Source organism: Tenrec ecaudatus, chromosome 3 (assembly GCF_050624435.1).
Source record: "Tenrec ecaudatus isolate mTenEca1 chromosome 3, mTenEca1.hap1, whole genome shotgun sequence".
Classification (NCBI taxonomy): domain Eukaryota; kingdom Metazoa; phylum Chordata; class Mammalia; order Afrosoricida; family Tenrecidae; genus Tenrec; species Tenrec ecaudatus.
Window position 1 is genome coordinate 146,619,829 of NC_134532.1, and position 25,237 is coordinate 146,645,065.

At 36.8% G+C, this 25,237-nt stretch overlaps 1 protein-coding gene across 2 annotated transcripts in view; it reads left to right on the forward strand.

Moving 5' to 3' along the window:
• The window catches only part of CNOT6L (CCR4-NOT transcription complex subunit 6 like), a 106,266-nt gene that overhangs the window by 36,736 nt on the left and 44,293 nt on the right, over positions 1-25,237 (forward strand). For both annotated transcript variants that reach the window (XM_075544157.1, XM_075544156.1), the window contains exons 3-5: positions 4,145-4,331; positions 5,224-5,309; positions 18,601-18,690. In XM_075544157.1, the coding sequence (XP_075400272.1) occupies positions 4,145-4,331; positions 5,224-5,309; positions 18,601-18,690 (363 nt within the window). The remainder of the gene's footprint in view (positions 1-4,144; positions 4,332-5,223; positions 5,310-18,600; positions 18,691-25,237) is intronic.

Sequence of the window (25,237 nt, forward strand, 5' to 3'; positions counted from 1 at the left end):
TTTGACATTAATTAGCTTGAGTCAGAGTTTGCACCTGGAATTGAAGACAGTGGAAATTTAGTTTGGCTGTTAGAATGATTATTTTTCAAATTTAAATATTTGCTATTCTTCTGTCAGCCTAGTATTGGCACAGCCGGGAACCTAGAAGCTATCTATTCTAACAAAATATGTAATAACTGTGTTATAGCACCTCAATACATGTTAGGACTTGTTAAAATACAATAAAGTCATAAAAACTTACTGCCAGCAAGTTGATTCCACCTCATAGCAACCCTACAGGGCAGAATAGAACCTGCCCTGTTGGCTTCAGAGGCTGTAAATCTTTGCAGGAGCAGAAAGCTTCATCTTTCTCCCACAGAGTGGCTGATGGTCTCACACTGCTAATGTAACCCACTGTGCCACCAGGGTTACAGAGAAAATATATTGTGATTTGCCAAAGCTCTCATATCTGCAGCTTAATTATATAAATGCCATCAGGCTATTCTACAAAATGCCTCCCTAGCAATCTTCAGAATTGTCAAGGTCATGAAAAACAAGGAAAGACTGAAAAAACTGGCACAGACTAAGGAGAGATGACAAAAACAATGTAAGGTATCCTGCACTGGATATTAGAACAGGAAAAAGTGTAAAAATAGGTAAAATTCAACTAAAGTGGGGAGTATAGTTAGTAGGAACACGCCAATGTTGATTCTTTAGCTTTGACAAAGGTGCTATGATGATGTTTAATGTAAGATGCTAGTACTGGGAAGCAAAAGGATTATGCAATAGCTTGTTAACCTTTCTGTAAATAATGGAATTATAACAAAGTTAAACTTACACAAAACAAAATATATACAGAATGTTTTTCCCTTGGAGGCTTTCATTTGGAAGCATTAAACCTAGAATTATTTGTATATTTAGCTAAAAAGTAATTGTAGATAAGAGACTGGTAATCAGAAGAATAAATATGACTACAACCTGCTAAGAGTCAGGGATTTTCTACTTCGTTACTGCTGATGATTTGAGCTGGAAAATTCTTTGTAGTGTCAGGGCTGTGCAGTATAGGTTGCCAGGCAGGATCTCTTCCACTAGATGCTACTTGTTAATTGCTGTTCAATAGGCTGCGACTCACAGAGATCTCATGTATAACAGAGCAAAATGCTACTTAGTCTTGCATTCTTTCCATGGTTGTTGTATGTTTGAATCCACTATTGGCAGCTATTGTGTGAGTCCATCTCATTCAAGCTTTCCTGTGTTTTCGATGGCCCTTTACGTTGCAAGATATGATGTCCTTTTCTGTGGATTGGTGATGCCAAGGCTTTCTCTCATTCTTGACAACCAAAAATGTCTTTAGCCAGTTGCCGAGTTGATTCTAACTCATGGTGACTGCATGTGTTTCAGAGCAGAATTGCGTTTAATAAAGTTAGGTGTTAAAGTGGTTATGTATGAGTTTGGCTGCCCACCAGCAGGTCAGAAATTTGAGCTCACCAGTTGTTCTGTGAGAGAAAGACAAGGTTTTCTACTCCTGTAAAGATTTACAGCTTCGGAAACAACAGAGGCGGTTGTGTTCTGCCCTTTAGGGTCATTTTGAGATGCAGTTGACTTGATGGCAGCTGCATTGAATTTTGTTGGGGGAATTTAATCAATTGGAAGCAAATTGCCAGGTCTTGCTTTCTTTCTTTCTTTTTTTAAAAAAACTCTTTTTATTAGGGACTCATACAACTCTTATCACAATTCATATATACATCAATTGTGAAAGCACATTTGTACATTCATTGCCCTCATCATTCTCAAAACATTTGCTCTCCACTCAAGCCCCTGGCATGAGCTCCATTTTTCCCCTCCCCACTACCCCCTCCCTCACGAACCCTTGATAATTTACAAAATATTATTTTGTCATTTCTTGCACTGTCCAACGTCTCCCTTCACCTTCCATTGTTTGTCTCCCAGGGAGGAGGTCACATGTAGATCCTTGTAATCGGTTCCCCCTTTTCAACCCACCCTCCCTCCACCTTCCCACTACCACTACTCATACCACTGGTCCTGAAGGGATCATCCGCCCTGGATTCCCTGCGTTTCTGGTTCCTATCTGTACCAGTGTACATCCTCTAGTCTAGCCAGATTTGTAAGGTAAAATTGGGTTCATGATAGTCGGGGGGGGTAGGAATAATTTAGGAACTAGAGGAAACTTGTATGTTTTGTTGTTGCTGCATCACACCCTGACTGGCTCGTCTCCTCCTTAAGACCCTTCTGTAAGGGAATGTCCAGTGGCCTATACATGGGCTTTGGGTCTCCACTCCGCACTACCTCCCTCATTCACAATGATAAGATTTTTTGTTATGATGATGTCTGATACCTGATCCCTTTGACATCTCGTGATCGCACAGGCTGGTGTGCTTCTTCCATGCGGACTTTGTTTCTTCTGAGCTAGATGGCCTCTTGTTTATTCTCAAGCCTTTAAGACCCCAGCTGCTATCTCTTTTGATAGCCTGACACAGTCAGCTTTCTTTGCCACATTTGCTTATGCACCCATTTGTCTTCAGCCAATCGTATCAGGGAGCTGAGCACACAGTGATAAGATTTTTTGTTCTTTGATACCTGATAACTGATCTTTTTGTCACCTCATGATCACACAGACTGTTGTGCTTCTTCCATGTGGGCATGTGGGCTTTGTTGCTTCTGAGCTTGATGGCCGCTTTCTTTATCTTCAAACCAGGTTTTTCTTTCAAGGGACCTTTGTAGTTCAGTAGTTAAAGTGTGGTTTGTTTGTACCACAAGAGACTCCATTGCCATATGTCTCTAGGGAAGAAAATTCTCTTCTGACTGACTATCACTTGAATGAAAAATGGGTAAAACTGAATTACTGTCTTTCCCCAGAGCTTTTTAACTTGAGAATTTTGTTTACTATATCATTCAGAATTCCTAATTGGCAGCTTTAAGTCTAGTTGTAGGTAGCAGGAAGGAGCCTGTGATAGAGGCCTGGAAGAAGGTTCTGATTTTCAATGTGTGGTCCTCATATAGTATTCATATAGTCCAATACTATATGAAATGTATATGTTCCCTTTGAGACTCTGTGCCTTCTGTAGCGGCCACTGTCTCTCACTATCAGAATCTAGCCATGGAAATTGATACCACTTTACTTTTGTAGAGTTTGAAAAATATGTTTATGTAAATTATATTACATAATTAATTCTTATTGTAGTTTAGATGATATATCACCTTTTGTAGAAACTGAGGCAAACTGATACTTTGCCTAGACTTTTAAAGCTAATAAGGGGCCCTGATGTCATAGTGTTTACATTTTGGGCTATTATCCACAAAATCAATAGTTCCTTCCAGGGACAAACACATGGCTTTCTACCGTGGTAAATGGTCACAGTCTCAGGAAGTCAAAGGGGGCAGCTTTGTCCTATAGGGTCAATATGAGTCAGTATTGGCTCACTGGCAGTGATTTTAGCTTTTCTGGTTTATAGGTAATAAGTAGTAAAAACCAGAATTATGAATCAGTCAACATTTCTGAATCTTTTTTTATAGTGCGTTAAACTTCTATATCTGCTGCCTAAATGATGAAGTCTTAATATAACTATTTCATTGAGTATATTGTACTTAATGCAAAACCTGTGGCCAGAGTTCGCAACTTATATTTTATAATTAAAAAGTTGGAGAAGACATCTCCTGTAGAAATAAAATGTTTTTTATTTTGTGGTGGTTAGCTCTTCCAAAACTTTTTAACTTTCTTCTGTTTAAAATTGGTAGCTTAGTCCAGGCCCTGGAAAGGTATAAATGTTTTTATTCAATTTTAATGGATTATATGAAAGGTATTTTTGTTTTATCTAAGACTTAAAAAAAAATGAACACAATAGCTTTTTCAATCCTATGCTTTCTATGTAATCATCATGACCTCAACACATCCTGATTATGCTAAATTGCATTTAATACATAGATGGTCCACTATAAAGAATGGTTCTCATGACAAAGGGGTTAGACATTAAAGGACGGTAGGCTGGATTTATAAGCAATCAATGGTATTAAGTGCAAAATTAAACTGCTAAAATAAAATATTTTCATGTATTTGCAGTTTTTATTTTACCACTTTTTATTCCTTGTTGCTTTGCAATTTTATTCTTGGATCTTGAGTTTAATACCTCAATATCTTGCCTTTTAGGTAGAGTGCGGAGTTTAAGTACATCACTTTGGTCATTGACACACTTGACAGCGCTGCACCTAAATGATAATTATCTTAGTCGCATTCCACCTGATATTGCCAAGCTTCATAATCTGGTTTACCTGGATCTGTCATCCAATAAACTCAGAAGTTTACCAGCAGAACTAGGAAATATGGTGTCTCTCAGGTGAGGAAATATTATAGATATGGCTCACTATACAAAATTCTAAATTTATTTCATAAGTAAGTTATGGGGTGTTAACTCAGCTACTGTTAGATTTGTGTGTAAGAAGATCAGCTTTAAAATTTAGAAGTTCCTGACTAAAAATGTGTTTATCAACATGTTACCCCGAACTTGAGGCCAATGGGAGGTTAAAATAAAAAAAACTTCAGTTTAGGCTCAGGTATTGGATTATGTTAATCAGAAGTAATTGGTGAAATATGATTTTCTTGCAAATAACTTTTTTAGCAACCTAACTGATTGCATAGGGTCAGGTATGTTTATATGTCATTTTACAACTACATAAGTTAGCCTTAAAATGTAATAATGGCTTTTTGTCTAATGCTTTAAGGTCTTTTAAGAATTTCTTAAGAGACTTATATGTTCTTAACACTTATATGTGCTTTTCCCCCTTATTTTTTCCCCCATATAGATTTCTCAGATTTTTCCAACCGTAAATTTATATTCCATATATGGTAGCCTTTGTTTCCTTTTAATATTTATGTTCTGTGTCACTGATTGATCATCATGTGAATATCTGGTTCCAGGGTGTCTGTATAATGTCACTTTGATTTGCATTTGATAGGCATTTTGGGAAATGGAGTAGATTAGTGTGAGAATGATACATAATTTGTACACCTCTAATTTGTGTTAGAGAATAAATCATACAAACATTTTAAATTCTGACAGATATTTTGTGGTATTTGAATATTAAACAACACTTTTGGATAAACATATAGAAATATGGCTTGATATTCCAACTTATGAGATGTTGGTTGGAAGATTAAGAACAGCGAATGTAGATATTCGTTAAACTTGACATATTAAACTAAAACAAAAATGTCTTTCTTTAAAACAGGGAATTGCTTTTAAATAACAATCTGTTACGGGTTTTGCCTTATGAACTTGGTCGGCTCTTCCAGCTACAAACTCTAGGTTTGAAAGGTAAGTAAGTTTTTTTAAAAAAAAAAGCACATTGAGGTATTCTGAGGGAAAACACTATACTATAACACTAAAATGATTGTTATATAACTTAACTTTTAAAAATGTAACATGTTAATCTAAAATGCTGATCCTCTGATTTTCTCATGCTGCTCAACTTGGGAGAAACATCGGTTTACATTACTCATTTATGTATATTTTCTTTCATGTTAGCGTGTAGGTAGAATTTTGTCTTTAATTCAGAGCACTAAATGCAGATATTGATTAAAAATTTTATTTAATGATTTTGAAGAATGAAGAACAATCAAAGCATTGTCGAATATATCCTTGTACTTTTACGTATTTTATTTTTCTTTGAAGATTATTCATGTCTTCATGAAAATGCTATGTTTACATTTATTTATGTGAGAATCTGCCCAGTTTTCTGTTACTCCACTTTCTGTTTAAGTGATCCAGTATAGATGAGTGAAGCACTTTCAGAAAAGAAAAGAAAGCATGTCTTACTTCATAGTTTAAATGGCAAGAACAGGAATGGCTTTGGGCAACTAACAAACTACGAGGTCAGTAGTTTCAAGCAGCTAGCCACTCAATAGGAGAAAGCTGAAGCTATCTCCTCCTATAGAGTTACAGTCTGAGAAACCCACAGGGACACTTCTGTTCTGTGCAGTAAGGTTGTATGAGTCAGAATTGACTTGATGGCCGTGAGAGCATGACTATCCCTGAGTGACAGAAACTGTCAAGTGCTTGACTATTGGTCTAAAAGTTGCTGGTTCAAATCTACCCAGTGGTACCTCAAAAGACAGACCTAAGGTGACGTTTCTAAAAGGTAATGGTCTTGAAAACCTTGTGGTTATACATGGGTTGCCGGGGACTAACACCTCAGTGAATGTAGCTTTGTGTTCTGAGGAAGGTGTGAAGCATGAAATAATTGTTATCTGTTAGGTGCTGTTGAGTCAGTTCTGACCCATAGTGATCTCATGCACAACAGAACAAAACACTAATCCTGTGCCATCCTCACAATTGTTCTTATTCTTGAACCCATCAGTGCAGCCACTGCCTCAGTCTATCTTGTTGAAGGTTTGCTTCTTTTTTATGTCCCTCCACTTAGAATTATGTCCTCCTGGGACTGGCATTCCGTGAGCCCAAGTCTTGCCATCCTTGCTACTAAGGAGCATTCTGGCTGTATTTCTTCCAAGACAAATGTCTTTGTTCTTTTGGCAGTCCATGATACTCTCAGTATTTTTTGCGAGCACCATAATCCAAATGCCCGTTTTTATTCGGTGTCCAATTTTAATATGCAAAGGAGGAAATTGAAAAATATCATGGCTTTTTTCTTTTTTTGTGTGTGAGATGAATTTGTCACTAAAGATTTGAAGTCCATTTCAATTTTCCTTTTCCTTTTTTTTAAAAGCCACTCAAACCACTATTTAGGTTTAAGGGATAAGGACTCTGGAGGGATATTTTGTTTTGTTTTGAAAGAAACACTATATATTTACACAGCCCATCTCAAGAAAGGATTTCAACAATAATCTCTTTAAACTTTCTATATATGCTGTTTGTTTGGGGGGGCACTCAATTTTCAACACTTCAAAGAGATTTTGTGCAGCAGATTTACCATTGAAATGTATCATTTTATCTCGACTGCTTCTTCTGTGAACATTGATTGTGGATCCAAGCAAAACAAAATTCTCGACAACCTCAATCTTTTCTATATTTATCATGATGTTACCTACTGGTCCAGTTGTAAGGATTTTGGTCTTCCTTACATTGATTTATAATCCATATTGAAAGCTGTAAGCCTTGATCGTACTTTCAGCAAGCAGGTTGTGTCATATGCATACCACAGGTTGTTAATCCTTTAATTTTTCTTTATATAATTCAGCTTCGCAGATTATTTGCTCAGCATACAGTTGGAAAAAGTGTGAGGAGAGGATCCAGTTCTGTTGTAGACCTTTCTTGATTTTAAACCATGCAGTACTCACTTGAACTGTCTCTTGATGCATGTATAGGTTCTGCATGAACTCACTGAAGTGTTCAGGAATTCTCATGCATCTCTAGGGTATCCATAGTTTGTTATGATCCACACTATCATATGTCTTTGCATAGTCAATAAAACACTAGTAAACATCTTTCTGGTATCTTTAAATCAGTCTTTATAGCCACATGCTGGTGTTTTGTGTGGGGAAAAAAACAAAGAAATTGAATATTTAAAATAATATTGGAAGGGTGGTGGAGATAGGGGAAACCAATCAAAACTATCAGCGTTTAACCCCACTCCCCCCACCCCCCTATCCCGGGTGACAAACAACAGAAACATGGGTGAAGGGAGACAGCAGGTGGTGTAAGATAAGAAAATAATTATAATTTATCAAGAGTTTGGGAGTGGGGGGGAAGGCAAGAAAAGAAAGCTGATACAAAGGGCTCAAATGGAAAGAAAATGTTTTGAAAATGATGATGGCAACATATGTACAAATTGTGCTTGACACAATAGATGTATGGATTGTTAAAAGAGCTGTAAGAGCCCCCAATAAAATGATTAAAAATAATAAAATAACATTGATATTTAAAAAGAAACTAAGAATTTACTCCCGTTGAGATGCCATTTTGCCATGAAATTTTGAGGGGTATGTGTGCCTTTTTTCTCCTTCTCATTTGATTAATGAAGCTGCATTCTTCTTGTGGTCTAGTTTCTCAGATTACTTGCTCAGCATACAGATAAGCTGAAAGATTACAACCCTGATGCACACCTTCCCTTGATTTTAAGCCGTGCAATATTCTCTTGTTCTATTCAAAAGACTACCTCTTTGTCTATATTCAGGTGCTGCATGAACACAGTATTCTAGAATACCTGTTCTTGGAAATGTTGCCCATAATTTGTTATGATCCTCCTAGTCAAGTGCCTTTGCCTATCCAATGAAACACAAGTAAATCAAGTGAAAACACAACCAAGATCCATCTTATAGAAACAATGATATGCCTTATTCTGAATCCTCTTCTGATTCTACCTTGAGTTTCTGGCAACTCCCTATTGATACTCTGCTGTAGTCATTTAAAAAATTTTTCAGCCAATTTTACTTGCATGTAATATTAATGATATTGTTAGAAATTTTTCACATTCTGTTGGATCATATTTCTTTGGGATTGGGAACACATATGGATCTCTTCCACTTGGTTTGCCAGGTAGTTCTTCAAATTTCTTGGCATAGATTTGTGAGTACTCCCAGAGCTGCATCAGTTTTTGAAGCATTTCACTTGGTTTCCTGTAAATTCTTGGAACCTTGTTTTTTTGCTAATGCTTTCAGTGGATCTTGGTACCATCAGTGTTCTTGATTCTATGCTACCACTTGAAATGATCGAACATTGACTATTCCTTTTTGACACAGGGCATTCTTTCCTTTTTTTTTTTTTTAAAAGTTTTATTTGCATATACTTCACATGTCATACAATTTAATCGCTCATATTAAGAAGAGTGCGCAGTCATTACCACATCACTTTCAGAAGACTTTCTTCTCATATTCATTGTTGTTCTTACTTCATTTCCCCTCAGCCTCCCCTGCCATGCCCATGGCTTACTGTCCAGATACTGTCTCTCTAGATTTATATATCCTGGACTCTATTTACAGTAAACCACACAAAACACACATAGGAAAAAAACAAACAAAAAACCCCAACAATGACTAGACAACATAACAAACCTTAATCAAAAAGCAGAAAATAATAAAAATGGAAATAACTTTAAAATGGATCAACAGGGAAATTAAATGATAAGCTATGATATGTTAACCTAACTCCATCTGCCATCATTGACTTTACGATGCTCTCTGTCTCACAGCAAGGCTGCTGATAACTCCATCTTAGGTTCAGAGGGGTTCACTGAGGATGAATCCATGTGAGGAGGATCCTGCAAATGGATTTGGACTTCCACTATCATCCATAGCTTCCTGTTTAGAATTTAAACTTTCAAAACTATTCCCGTCTTTGGATTTGAATTTTAGTACTTAGACTCTTTGGATCACATAGACTGATGTGCTTCTTCCATGTGAACTTAGTTGATGCCTCACTTAGAGGCTGCTTGGCTTAAGACCTTTCCATCATCTTTTGATGCCTCTAACTTCATTCAATATTTTGCTCATAGGATCCTTCAGTACTGATAATCAGTTTTACAGTTTTTTCAATTTAAGAAAGATTGAGCCCCATTTCACCTGCCAATTAATTAGATAATAAGTGTTCGGTTGTCTTTGGAGATTGCTGTTCTTTTCTAAAGGTCAATTTGCCCAGCCTTGTACTAGTCACTATTGTTACAATTATTTTGACTTTATCTTGAGATTTGAGAACCTCACAAATTTTTCTAATTTTAGCAGTTGGTGCATTTATTCTTTCTTATACCTAAGAAAATAGCTTGTCACATTTCATGAAAAATCTTGCTGGGACTTCAGCATTGCATTCACTGTCTGGGTCAATTTAGGGAAAAAAAATCCACATTTTTTTGATACTAAGTCTTCCCACTCATGCACTCATGTCTGTAAATAAAATTTTATGGCTGTTTTCTTGTTGGTCAAGTGTATCTTTTGATAGATTTGTCTCTAGGTATCATAAGTTTTTGTTATCTATTGTAAAGCGTATTATTTTTTAAAAGTTTTCCATCTGCTTCCTGTTGGGGTATAGATAATAAAATTGATTTCTTAAAACTGATTTTGTACTATGCCTAAAACTGATTTTGTACTTTGGCTAAATTCACATTCTCTCTAAAAATTGACACTTCTTTTGAGTTTTATAATCAGAAAATCATTTCATCTGCTAATAGTTTTGCTTCCTTCAAATGCTTACACATTTAATTTTCCTTACCTTAATGCATTGATTAGACCACTTACTACACTGTAGAATAGAAGCATTAATACTGGGGATTGAAATGCCGGTAGTTAAGGTTTATTTCCCCAACCTGGCTGATGAACACATGTGGGATTAATTGAAGGGTAGAGCGATAAATGGCTCGGTGAGCCTCGCCTTCTGGTTCTCAGGTCTCTTGCTTTGTGATGGTCAGACCAGGGTGCAGCTGCTTTAGCCAGTTCTCCGCTTCAGCTGGCAAGGCTCACTTCCTCGAAGACATCCCTGAGGAGAAGCCACATGGACCTACCCTGATGTAGCCCTGGGTGCTGGAGCAGTTGTGTAGAGACCCCTGCCAGCACTGAGATGCTAACACGCTCACTGATTTGGCTTTCCTCCTGCAGTCAGTGTCATTGTGTATGTTTTGTGAGATTGAAGAGGACTTTGTAAATTGGTGTTGGACATATGGGCTAATGTTGGACTTATGGGCATGGACAGCACTGAGTTGGGATGCTTTCTTAATATACCTTACCCTTTATTTAAAACTCTCTTATATATATGAGTTGCTGTGGATTTATTACTCCAGTCTACACAGACTAACACATGGATATATTTGCTTTTTCCACTCTTATTTTTGTAATATTTTCCTATTAAGAATAATTTTGTTTATATAATTTTTGGGGCAAAAGCCACTTTTTGATGATTTAGCAATTTTAAAAGAGTTTAAAAACTGTTTTAGCAGTTTTCTTTCTTTTAAAAAAATAATTTTATTGGGGCTCATACAACTCTTATCACAATCCATACATAAATCAATTAAGTAAAGCACCCTTATACATTCGTTGCCGTCATCATTCTCAAAATTCGCAGTCTACTTGGGTTCCTGGAATCAGCTCATTTTCCTTTTTACTCTCCCTCTCCCTCCTTGCTCCCCCCTCCCTCATGAACCCTAAATAATTTATAAATTATTATTTTATCTTATCTTACACTGCCCGGCGTATCCCTTCACCCACTTTCCTGTTGCCCATCCCCAGAGAGGAGGTTATATGTAGATCCCTGAGATCGGTTCCCACTTTCTACCCCCCGTTTAGCAGTTTTTTATACCTGCTTTGCAAACCTGTGCTTAGATGCTGAATTCCATAGGATACTTTCACTATGCTTACTGAAGTACTATCTTTCTCACTTAATAAATTGAATTGGTGTTTGTATCTATGAGATCCTTCGTCCCTCCACTAATGTAAGCCACACTTTAAATTCTTGACAAATAAAATTTGTTAGTGTTTTCTAAATATTTTAATATGATGCTGGATTTAATTTTATAAAAATTGTCAAGAGCTATAGTTTGCCATGTTTACCAAAACCAAACCAAATCTACTGACACTGAGTTGATTTCAAACTATAGTGACCCTATAGGGCCAAATTGAACTTCTCTTTATGAATTTTGAGTCTGTAAAATCTTTAGAGAAATAGATTGCCTCATTTTTCTTCTGTGCAGTGGCTAAGAGATCAGACTGCCGACCTTTCAATTACCAGCCCACTGCACAAACAGCTATACCACCAGGGCTCCTTTAAATTAGCCAGTAACTTTCATGAATGGTGAGAGAAGACATGAGAAACTTGGGCCAGAGATAGAGGACAGTTGACATAAGCAGTAAGATGGGTTCAGATGCAAGCAATGTACAGTGGCTTGCATTAAAATGAGGAATCGAGGTCCAAGGATTTAGCTGTTTGTCAGCAAGCAGCAAATATTGTAGCAAGCAAGTCTTGGGTAGCAAGCTAATTACGTGGTGGTCATTTCGTTGGCGTGGCCTTTTTATAGTTAGTTGTTTGACTACTTGAAGAAGCTCTCTGCATCAAGAGATAGATAGATAAGCCTTGGACTCTAGCTTGTTGACATTAGGGACTGCTGTGCAGGTTCAACTCCTAGCAACTCTGTGTACTACACTGCTCAGTCTTGTTCTGTCCTCACACTTGTTAGTCTTGAGGCCTTTGTTGCAGCTACTGTGTCCGTCCATCTCTTTGAGGATCTCCACTTGACTACGAATGATGTCTTTTTCCTGAAACAGTTCTCTCCTGATACCATGTTAGAAGTATGTGAGACCAGGTCTCCTTATCCTTATTTCTAAGAAGCATTCTGGCTGTCCTTGTTCCAAGAAAGATGTATTTGTTCTTCTGGCAGTCATGGTACTTTTAATATTCTTTAACAGCTCCCTAATTCAAATGCTTCAATTTTCCTTGGTCTTCTTATTCAGTGTCCAACTTTCACAGACATAAGAGGCAATTGAAAAATTCCATGGTTTAGGTCAAGTGCACATTAGTCCATAAAATGATATCCTTGCTCTAAAATACGTTAAAGAGGTCTTGTGCGGTGGCTGTTGGACCCAGTGCAATCTCTCTCTCTTTTTTGACTGTGCTTTCATGAACATTGATAGTGGATCCACGCAAAATGAAATCCTTGATATATAACGTTCAATCTTTTCTTAGTTTATCGTGATGTTATATATTGGTATTTGTGAGAATTTTAACGTTTGTACATTTTAGTTGCAGTCCATTTTGAAGGCTGTGGTCCTTGATCTTCATCTTACCAGCATTTTTGTTTATTTTTGTTTGTATTCATGAGTGAGGTAGACCTATGTTTTCTTTCTTTTATTCAACTTTCCTTGTCAAGGGTGCCTGGTTGCATAGTGGTTATCTCTTGGACAGCCAGCTGCAAGGTCAGCAGTTTGAAACCACCAACTGCTCCAGGGGAGAAAAACAAGGCACTCTTCTCCTATAGAGAGTTACATTCTCAGAAATGCACCCGGGCATTTCTTTGCCCTGTATTTTATAATCGCTACAAGTTGGAATTGACTTGATGGCAATGAGTTTGATTTTTTTTTAGTCCTTGTTTGGTTTAATGCTGACCCGAGAAACAATGGGCAAATCCTTTTTTTCCAGATCTGGAAAAGCTTGTGTAATATCTATCTAGAAAAGAATTTCTATTTGAACATTTGATAGAATAGTGCTATAAAATTATTTTTTGTGTGTATTTGTGGAAGATACTTAATTTCTACCGTAATATATGTGAAGTCAAAGAACTAGTTAGGGTTTCTAATTGAAAGTGAATCAGCTTTACTGAACCCTATCTAAATATAGCTAGTAGTTTTTCTAAGCTTTCAGTTTTATTTCCCTAAAATTGTTAGTAAATTTCTCTATACTTTTTATAGACTGTTCTATTTAAAGATACAGCATCCCTCTTCTTAACTATTTGCTTTATATCTTTTATTAGCCTCACTAGATGTTTGTTAGTTATGTTCTTTTCAATGGATCATTGTTGAGTTTCATTTTTAAAAGCTTATTAATCGCTGTTTGCTTTGATAGTAGTAAATTGTCTATCACAAAATATTTGCCAACTCAATTTTTGCATGTATAATTATTGTATATACTTGAGGATAAGCCGAGATTTTCAGCATATTTTTAATGCCGTTCATGGTATAATTTAGTGCCTCAGCTGGTATTCGGGTCAGCTTATACTCAAGTATATACGGTAAGTGACATTGATTACATTTGTGATGCTGTTCCACTGTTATTACTTCTTCCATATCATTCTACCACTAAATTATTCTCCCCTGAGTAGTGACTCCCCCTGTCCTCGTTCTCTGCTACTTCTAGTAATCACTAATGAACCTTGTTTATCTATATTTGTCTGTTTTATATAAGTGGGATCAATTATTCTTCATAGACTAATATTTGAGCATCATACAAGGTTCATACATTTTGAAGCAGAAGGCAGGACTTCTTTCTACTTTATGACTGAGTAGTGTTCCATTCTATGCATTCACTACATTTTGCTCATTAATTTCTTGATGGGCTTTTAGGTTCCATTTTTGTACTATTAATAGAACTGTAGCAAACTTTGTATTCCTCTTTTCACTTCTTTTGAGTCTATAACAAGGATTTGGACTGCTGGGTCATGTGATTTATTTGAGACCCACTGTTTTCATTCCAGCCAACAATGGGTGAAGCAATTTCTATACATCCTTGTCTGACATCTCATTCTTGTTTTTAATTGTGGTATTCTCATAGGTGTGAAGTGGTATCTTCTCATTGTTGTTTTGATTGTATTTCCCACATGACATTGAACATCTTTTACTTGTTAACCATTTTTATACTTCTTTGGTGAGATAAATAGCATAAATATTGAAGGTATTTGCCCAGGTTTTAATGGAGTTGTTGGATTTTGTTGTTAAGTTATAGGAGTTCTTTATATGTTTTAGAGATTACAGGTTTAGGTATATAATTGGATATTAAATCCTTATTAGATATAGGATATCCCCCCAATTTTCTCCCAATCTGAAGGTTGTCTCTTTGTTATGTGAATTAGTCTAGGTAGACTAGAGAAACAAAATTCATAGAAACTCATATTTTATAAGAGAGTTTTATATAAAGGGTAAATGTACATTAGGAAAGCATCCCAACCCAGTTCAGTGCAAGCCCATAAGTCTGACATTAGCCCCTATGTCCAACGTATCTACAAAGTCCTTCTCAAACTCACAAAACACATGCAATGAAGCTGAATGTAGGATGAAAGCTGAATCAGTGAGCGTGTAAGCATCGCAGTGCTGACAGGGTTCTCCATGCGGCTTCTCCAGGACCCAGCGCTGCATCAGGGTAGGTCCATGTAGCTTCTCCTCCAGGATGTCTTGCAGGAAGTGAGCCTTGCCAGCTGAAGCAGAGAACTAGCTAAGGCAACCACAACTGGTCCGACCATCAGAGCTCAAGAGACAAGACAGGCGAGGCTTACCGATCCATTTCTCTCTCTGCTCTTCAATTAAACTACCCTTCAATTAATCCCACTTGTGTTCATTGGCCAAGTTGGCACAGTAAACCTTAACTATCACAATCTACCCCTTGTCAACTTGACATCCGTACACAATTCCTTAGCCATAAATATAATTTTCAAACAAACAATAATAAATTCATATCTGCACCTAATAGGATAAAGCTAAAATGCATACAATTAAAAAATGAGCCACTCTCATTTACACATAACATTTTATAAGTGAACAAAACAAAAATATCCTATGCCTAACAATTGCAATTAAGTAACACCTACACCTTAATCCTATGAGTATATTCATGAAAGTTTGTAAGCCATCCACTTCATTTCTTTATCCCCCCAATTTGGGGTATCCAATTTCTATACTGCCCACTTAGAACAACCCAATGCTCTGAGGAGACAATCATATTCTTTGATGTGAAGAATCTTCATTCCAGTTGGAACCTTGTTAGTCTGCATCCATAAGCAAAGTCAAATCAGTATAGGCCATCCATAAAGTCTGCAGCAGTATGCACCAGTTCACAGGCTCTAATAACTTCTCTTTATATGGTTGGGTTCAGGTCATCTCAATGTGTGCTGTCTCACTTAGCCTCCCCAGGGTGCCCATTGGTTGCCTTTACTTTAGACCATGGGCTCGTCACAAATACTGAACAAGCCTAGCCCCCTGGTGTCATATAAAATCTGTTGTTTAAGAAATTGTTTCTCATGTCATACCCCCCTATATTTTGTTCATCGAATTTTATGGTTTTAGACTTCACATTTTGTTCTTTGATTCATTTTAAATGAATTTTTATATGGTGTGAGGTATGGCCCTATTTTCATTCTTTTATTTATTAAAATCCAATTGTCCTAGCATCATTTATTGAAAAGACTCTTCTTAACTCATTGAATTTACTTAGCATCCTTGTTGAAAATCAGTTCACCATAGATGCATGAGTTTATTTCTAGAATCTCACATCTATTTCATTTATCTTTATGCCTATTATTATACCGATACCAGGCTGTTTTGATCAGGAAATCTGAGTTCTCTTAGGTTATTGGGATTTTGTGTTTTTTTGTTTAAATTGCTTTGGCTATTTGGAGAAGTCTAGGTAGTGCAGTGTCTACGTACTTGGCTTTGAACCAAAAGGTTGACAGTTGGGCCCACCAACTGCTATAGAGGAGAAGGATGAGTCAGTCTGCTTCTATAAAGATTAAAACCCTTTGTAGCAGTGCTGCTCTGTTCCATTGAATACGGAGTTAGAGTAGACTCAACAGCAATGGGTTTGATTAATGAGTGGGTAAGCATCTTCAGAGTAGGATTTGTGGGTTGTGTGGTCCAAACCCAATGCTATTGAGTTGATTCCAACTCATAGTGAGTCTCTATAGCTGTGGTTCTCAACCTTCCTAATGCCATGATCCTTTAGTACAGTTCCTCATGTTGTGGTGACCCCCAACCATAAAATTATTTTCGTTTCTACTTCATAACAATAATTTTGCTACTGTTATGAATCGGGCGACCCCTGTGATAGGGTCATTTGACACCCCCCCAAAGGGGTTGTGACCCACAGGTTGAGAACTGCTGATCTATAGGGTTTCCAAAACTGTAAATCTTTATGTGAACATGTGGCACCTTTCTGCTGTAGGAGTGGCTAGTGAGTTTGAACCCTGACCGCGGGATTAGCAGCCTAACACTTACCATAAAGGGCTTCCAAGGAGGCTCCTTAAAAGTTGCATAGTAAAACCAAACCAAACTCGCTACCATCAAGTTGATTCCAATTTGTAAAGAAAGCTTGCTAAACTTCATAACACACTGCCAAACTTTATAAAAACAGCTTTACTATTCTGTATTAGTACCAAATATATGAGAGTAGCTACACATCTTTGTGAGCATTTGACCTTGTTATTTACATCAATTTTTTTTACAACATGTAATGGGCTGTAGTAATATTGTAGTTTCAATTTTCATTTCTGGAATATCTAATGATAACTATCTTTCTCATCTGCTATTATTTCCCATCTGTATGTCTTCTTTGATTAAATGTGTGTTTAAATCTTGCTTAGTTATGTAATTGGGTTGCTTCTTTTTCCTAATTAATTGAAGTTTGAGAGTTTATAATAGATTTAGTGTGGAACTCTTCTTTCAGATATGTGTTTTGCAGATTTTTCTGCATTATGTGACTTGTATGTATTATTTTCTTAACTGCCTTTTAGAGATCAGTTTTTTTTTTTATTTTGAGGAAGTTCTCTTTATGACTTTGCTTCTGTGAATCATTTCTTTGGTATTTCATGTAAGAAGTCTGATCTTTCGAAGATTTTATTCCAGAACTTTTATAGTTCTATGCTTCACATATAGGTCTGTGTTCCACTTTCTATGAATTTTTATATGTGGTGCAAGATTTACTTGTTTTGTATATATCCAATCATTTCAGCACTATTGAGAATTATACTAATATTTACATTGAATTACCATTGGAACTGATTAAATATCAGTTGATGATAGTAGCATCTTGCTAAGAACTACTTCATGCTTGCTCTCCTGTCCTGTTCCCAACATGGTAGACAAAGCTGGAATTGCTGAGACCCAGTAAGGACCAGACTCACTTATGTATCCACATCAAGGACCAAAGATTCACAGGTGGTCATAGCAGTTTTCTGATGGAGGTGGCTGGTAGATCTGATCTTTGGCCCAGACCCAACCATGATTCTAATAATTGAGCAAATTTAGATCCTGTGGACTGAATATATACTGGATTCCATATCACCTGATGCTTTATGTTTTCCATCTCTTTGAGTAATTCCCTTAGATATACTTTACTATTCAGTAATTTTCTTTTTATCGGTGTCTAACTGATTTCTAATGATTGTGACTCCTCCACATAAGATTTATAATTACATAAAATATCCAAATGTTGATGTATCCTACTTGATGCATTTTTTTTTCCTCCTTGATGAATTTTGACTAAAGTGTACCCGTGTGGCTGTCACCTAGTTGAATATTTGTGTCACCCTCAGGAAGTTTCAAATTTTCCAATCAATTTTAAGTTATCAGCTAGATTTGCAAATTAGTTACACAGTTTTATACATCTAGCACTGTGTAAGAGGCCAGATACCACACTTTTGTTAAAATGCTTTGTTGATCAATATTTAAAATTTTCACTCTGTTGTGTGTTTTCTGCATTTTAATTTTGCTTTTGCTTTAGCAGTTAGGATCTCTCATTTCTATGAGCTCTATTTTTCTCCCCAATCTGTTTGAAAGTATGTTGTTGTATATTCATCTCACTGAACCACTTTTATTTCTTGAGGGTCTAGTCTGCTAGTGAGTTTGAACTGATGCACTTCATAGTTAAACAGTGCAGTGCTTACCCAATGGCACCACCAGGACTCTTCTCTTTAAAAATAAATGTACAATTCATTTTTCAAAAAATCAGGTTGTGATATTTTTTTGGAATTGACCATGATTAATAGGTAGTGTTTTTGAATTTGCGAAATCCCAATTTTAGGAGAACTGTGTCTATAGAACAATGCTTTTGAAGTGTTTTTTTAAACTGTCTTTTCAAGAAGTGCTTCAAATTTATATAATTTCTTGAAATTTAAAGTTTTATAGTATACATCTTTTATCAGATCATAAAAAAGTCTAATAAATTATGTTTCAAATTTTGTCTTTTACACTAGGCAATCCTTTATCACAGGATATTCTCAACTTATACCAGGACCCAGATGGAACCCGAAAGCTACTGAACTTCATGCTTGACAATCTTGCAGGTAAGCATTAATGACAAAGCAGAGAATTGTACAGATATGGTAGTTAGCTAACATGTTGCTTAAGAGCAACTGATGACTTTATATAAAGACCGTACAGGTCTACTGTGCCCAAGAAAGTAGGACTTTCTTTTTATATGTGGAGTACTTTCTATTTACTAAGCAATATGTTAGAAGTTTCAGTTATATTATCTGGTTCAATTTTCCCAATAATCTGAATAGGAGAATTAAAAAATAATAATTTTATTGGGGCTCATAGAACTCTTAATACAATCCATACATACTTCAATTGTATAAAGCACATTTGTACATTCGTTACCCTCATCCTCAAAACATTTGCTCTCCATCTGGTGTCAGCTCCTCATTTTTCCCCCTCCGTCCCTGTTTCCCCCTCCCTCATGAACCCTTGATAATTTAAAATTATTATTTTGTCATATCTTGCACTCTCCGATGTCTTCCTTCACCCACTTTTCAGTTGTTTGTCCCCTAGAGAGGAGGTTATATGTAGATCCTTGCAATTGGTTCCCCCTTTCTAACCCACCCTCCACTCTCTGGTATCGTCCCTCTCAGCCCTAGTCCTGAAGGGATCATCCACCCTGGCTTCCCTGTTTTTCCAGTTCCTTTCTGTACCAGTGTACATCCTCTGGTCTAGCCAGATATGTAAGGTAGATTTGGGATCATGATGGTGGGAGGAAGCATTTAGGAACCAGAGAAAAGTTGTATGTTTCAACGTTGCTACACTGCACCCTGACTGGGTCTTCTCCTCCCTGCAACCTTTCCGTAAGGGGATGTCCATTTGCCTACAGATGGTCTTTGGGTCCCTATCCCACACTCCTCCTCATTCACAATGATATGATTTTTTTGTTCTTTGGTGCCTGATAACTGATCTCTTCGGCACCTCGTGATCACACAGGCTGGTGTGTTTCTTCCATGTGGGCTTTGTTGCTTCTGAGTTAAGTGGCCGCTTATTTATCTTCAAGTCTTTAAGACCCTAGACGCTGTTTCTTTTGATAGCCGGGCTCAATCAGCTTTCTTCACCACATTTGCTTATGCACCCCTTTGTCTTCAATGATCGTGTCGGGAAGGTGAACATCATGGAATGCCAGTTTAATAGAACAAAGTATTCTTGCATTGAGGGAGTACTTTAGTGGAGGCCTAATGTCCATCTCCTACCTTAATACTAAACCTAAATCTTGTTTCCCCATCCTCATCATATAAATGCATTTACATATGTCTATGCTTTTATTTAGACATTTATAAATGCCCTTTACCTCCTAGCTTTTTAATCTATTTCCTTTTACTTTAAGAGGATAATTTTTAATTTTCATTTTATACTTGAAAATCTGAGAGTAGGAGAAGTAAAATGATTTATTCATGTCACATAGCTGATTAATACCAGAGCTATGAACTCTGATTGTCTTATTCTAATCACAGAGAATTAAAAAAAGTGTAGCTAATGTTTTATGATAATACCTTATATATTGGAACCAGTTCTATCTGTTTGAAGATTCCTTATTTCAGAAAGACGTTATCCCAAGGAAAATAGCTGAATCTAGTAGTGTCTCCATACTTTTACACTCCATATTTTGAGTGGTTGAGCAAAACTGTGGAGTCTTTGGTGCTGCAGACAGTTAGATGGTGGACTACCAACTGAAAAGTTGGCAGTTCAGACCCACTTAAACTCTCCTCAGAAGTGAGGCCTGGCAATCTTGCTACCTAAAGGTCAGAACCTTGAAAATTCTTTGGAGCAATTCTTAGCACATGTGGGGTAACTATAAGTTGAAATTGAAATAATGATAACTAACTGCAACAGAAATGTTGTACCCTTTAAGGAAGTTACCTTTCCCACTTTCCCAATTGCTCCTATGAACCACTAATAATCTATGATGCAATGATCTATTTGCTGATGCATTTCACCCTTTTGGAATAGATACTTCTTGTAAGTAACATCATACAATATGTGTCTTTTTGTCTAAATTATTACACTCAAGTGTAATGTTATTGAGGATGTTAATCTTTGTTATAGCATGAATCAGAACTTCATTTCTTTTTATGACTGAATAATATTCCATTTATGTATTAACCACATTTTGTTAATTGTTTCATCTTTTGAGGTACATGTGGGTTGTTTCAACCTCTTAACTATTTAATTAATGGTGAAATGAATATCAGTTTAATTCCATTTTAAAAATTTTATTTATATCCATACATAGGAGTGAAATTGCTAGGTCACATCGTAATCCTATATTTTAAATTTCTGAGAAACCATCCAGCTGTGTTCTTCAGTAGCTATATCATTTTATAAAAAAGCTCCAATTCATGTACATTCTAACCTATACATGCTTTTTGTATTTCTCATAATAGCTGTTCTATTGGGTGTGAGTGGTATCTTGTGGTTTTCGCTTGTATTTTCCCTAATACTCTGAATATTTTTATATGTTTATTGGCTATTTGTATATCTTTTTAAAAAACATGTATTTTCAATACCTTTGTTCAACTTTTTATTGCATTGTTTGTGTTTATTATTGAGCTATAGGAATTCTTTATATATTTTGGATATTGAACCTTTCTTAGATAAATAATTCTTAAAAGTTTTCTTATAATTTGTTGATTTTTTTCCCCTCATTTGTTGCAAGACACTTAAATTTTGATTAAGACACATTTATGTAGTTAGACTTTTTTTGGTCTTTTCATGTTATATCTAAGAATGCGTTGTCTAAAAGTTGGTCTTAAATCATTGCCCATATATTTTACTCTGAGTTTTATAGATTTACATTGACATCCTTATAGAATGTTAATCTATTTTAAGTTAGTTTTCAAATATGGCGTGAGATGTGTGTCTAGTTTTATTGTTTTACACTTGGATATCTGGTTGTGCCAATACCATTTGTTAGTTTGAAATTAACCCTGGCCCATGTATATTGAAATCCGCTTGAATGATTTTCTTTGTCCTTTTGTAATCACTTCGACCAGCGTTTAGATCTGAAGAGAGAGGAAACTGGAGGGTTTCGAGGCTGTAAGCTTTTCTGTTTTGCTCATTTCCCCCCCTTTATTTGTGGAGTGTAGAACACACAGGGGAAAAACTTAGAAAACAGTTCTGCAGCCCATCTCATCAGTTTAGTTAGGGTTCCTCAGTCAGTTTCCCGTGTACATGACCCTCCCCCCTTTATTTTTGCCTGCCTGCCTGCCTGCCTTCCTTCCTACCCACCTACCTACCTACCTACCTCCTTCTGTTCATCCTCCCCTTGGCCTTCCTCCCTACCATAACCATGAAAGTGTCCTTCTTTTGGTGTGAAAACCATTTTTCTTTTCTTTTTTAAATTCCATTTTATTGGGGGTTTGTACAACTCATCACAATCCATCCATCCATCCATTGTGTCAAGCGCATTTGTACATTTGCTGCCATCATCATTCTCAAAACATTTGCTTTCTACTTAAGCCCTTGGTATCAGTTCCTCATTTTCCCCCTCTTTCCCTGCTCCCCCCTCCCTCATGAGCCCTTCATAATTTATAAATTATTATTGTTCTGTCATATCTTACACTGTCTGACGTCTCCTTCACGCCCTTCTCTGTTGTCCGACCTCCAGGGAGGAGGTCACATGTAGATCCTTGTAGTCAGTTCTTCCTTTCCAACCCACCCTCCCGGTATTGCCACTCAGCACTGGTCCTGAGGGATCATCTGTCCTGGATTCCCTGTGTTTCCAGTTCTTATCTTTACCAGTATACATCCTCTGTTCTAGCCAGATTTGTAAGGTAGAATTGGGATCATGATAGTAGGGGTGGGTAGGGGGGGTACAAAGCATTTAAGAACTAGAGGAAAGTTGTATGTTTCATCGTTGCTACACTGTGCACACTGACTGGCTTGTCTCCTCCCTGCAATCCTTCTGTAAGGGGGTGTCTAGTTGCCTATAGATGAATCTTGGGTCCCCAATCTGCACTCGCCCTCATTCACAATGATTTGACTCTTTGTTCTTTGATGCCTGATATCTGATACCTTTGATATCTCGTGATCACACAGGCTGGTGTGCTTCTTCCATGTGCGCTTTGTTGTTTCTGAGCTAGATGGCCACTTGTTTACCTCCAAGCCTTTAAGACCCTCAATGCTATATCTTTTGATAGCCGGGCACCATCAGCTTTCTTTGCCACATTTGCTTCTGCACCCATTTGTCTTTAGTGATCGTGTCGGGAAGGTGAGCATCATGTAATGCTCAGGTTAGTAGAACAAAGTATTCTTGCACTGAGGGAGTGCTTGAGTGGAGACCCAATGTCCATTTGCTACCTTAATAGTTAACCTACATATATGCACATAGATCTATTTCCCTATCCTCATATACAAATATATTTACATCTGCCTATGCCTTTATTTAGATATCTACAAATACCCTTTGACTCCTAGTTCTTTCCTGTATTTCCTTTTACTTTCCTCTTGTCCAACTATCATTCTCAGTCTTCATTTGAATTTCATTAATTCCTCTTGGAATTACATTACCCTTGATCATGCCCTACCAGGCCTCCTACACACTCTTCACCACCAATTTGGATCACTTGTTGTTCCCTTGTACCTGAGTTTGTTAACACCATTTTCTCCCCACCCCCCACCTCCCCTTTCCCATGTCCCCCAGGAACTGTCGGTCCCGTTGTTTTCTCCTCCAGATTGTTCGTCCAGCCTATCTTAATTAGACAGACCTGCAGATACAGTAACATGCACAAAACAAGGATGTCAAAACAAAGCAACAAAAGAAAACAAAACAACAACAATAAACTAATGACAGAAAAAGAGAAAAGTCTGCAGTTAGTTCATGAATTATTTGTTGACCTTTAGGAGTGATGGGGTATCATGCCCTGGCCCCAAAGTCTATTTTTGGTATTCCCTGGGGACTTTGTTGCTCTGTTCCCCTTGCTTTTCTATTACCTACCCTTTGTGTTTCGACTCAGTCTGATGGGATCAGATCGGGTGCAATTCTCACACTGTGACTCCAGTGTTGTCCATTGTAGGGCTATTGAGGAATGTTGTGTTTCATAGTTGGGCCGGCCACATGGTCTTCTCTGTGGATTGGCTGCTCTGAGCGGGGATATTGTTCTCAAAGCTTGGTAGGCCAGCATGTGCTCCACTCTCTCTTCCTTCCCCTTCATTTACTTCTCTGTGCTCTGATCAGACATTTCCCTTTCTCTTGAGTTGCACCTTCAGTGCTGTCCTCTGAAGTAAATTCTTCTGGGACAAGGGGCAGGTGTCCAAGTAGTTGGGACTGGGTCTGACCTCTCAGTTTCAGCACATTTTAAATGCAGTTTTTGTGGTAAATTAGGTACCTTGGCTGATAATAGGGTTGGCTTTTACTGGAGTATATATGGTATATTTCTAGCTCGCTCTCTAGTATATCATTGCCAAAGTTTCTTTCCCAATCTTGGTTTCCTTTTTAACTCTTTTAATGAAGTCTTTTAGTGTACAAACCTCATATTTATACCTCTGTTTTGTCTTTAGTCTTTAGTGGTATGAGTGTTTTGCATGATAGTATAAGTTTGTCCCACTTTTTATTGATGATCTTTATAGTTCTACGGTTTATATTTAGTTTTTAAATCCATCTTGAGTTTCTGCATATGGTTTGAGGTATGGGTCTTTTTTTTCATTCTTTTGCAGGTAGAGATTAAATTTTCCTAGTACCATTTATTGAAAAGACTTATCTTTTCCACAACGCATTTTACTGAAGAGACCATTCTTTTTTCATCGAATGAACTTTGCAAGAAAATCAATTAACCACAGATGTGATTTTTTTTTTGCAGCTCTCTCGATTCTGTTCCATTGGTTATAAGTCTCATTATATGAGTATCATACAGTTTTGATTATTATAGCTTTATTATATGTTTTGAAATTGGGAGGTATGAGTCTTTCTACTTTGCTTTTGGTTTCAAGATTGATTTAGCTATTTATCGCCCCTTGCAATTATGGATACACTTTAAAATTGGTTTTTCTATTTCTGCAAAAAGGATGTGGAATTTTGTTAGAGATTTCATTGAATTTATAGATTTGAATTGAAATAATAACATGGAATTCTTTTTCCATTTATTTCCATGTATTTAGGTCCCAGTGGTTATAATGGCAAGCTGCTAACCAAAAGGTCTGTGGGTCAAACCCATTAGCTGCTTTATGGAAGAAAGATGTGATAGTCTGCTTTTATAAAAGATGCATAGCTTTCAAAGATTAGGCACACAATGACTCAAGAGTCGACTGCCTGTTTGGTTTGGCTCATTTTTTTCCAACAATGTTTTATAGTTTTCAATGTGCAAGTATTTCACTTCCCGGATTAAGTTTATTCCTAAGTATTTATTCTTCTAAATACTATTGTAAGTGTAACTGTTTCCTTAATTTTTTCTTATAGATCACTGTTGGTGTATAACAATAGTGATTTGTATGTGTTAACATTATATTCTGCAACTTTGAAGAATTTATTCTAGTAGATTTCTTATGGATTCCTTTGGATTTTTTAAATAAGGATTACCTCGTCTTCCAAGAGACGTAGTTTTATTTCTTCCTTTCTGACTTAGATGCCTTTTG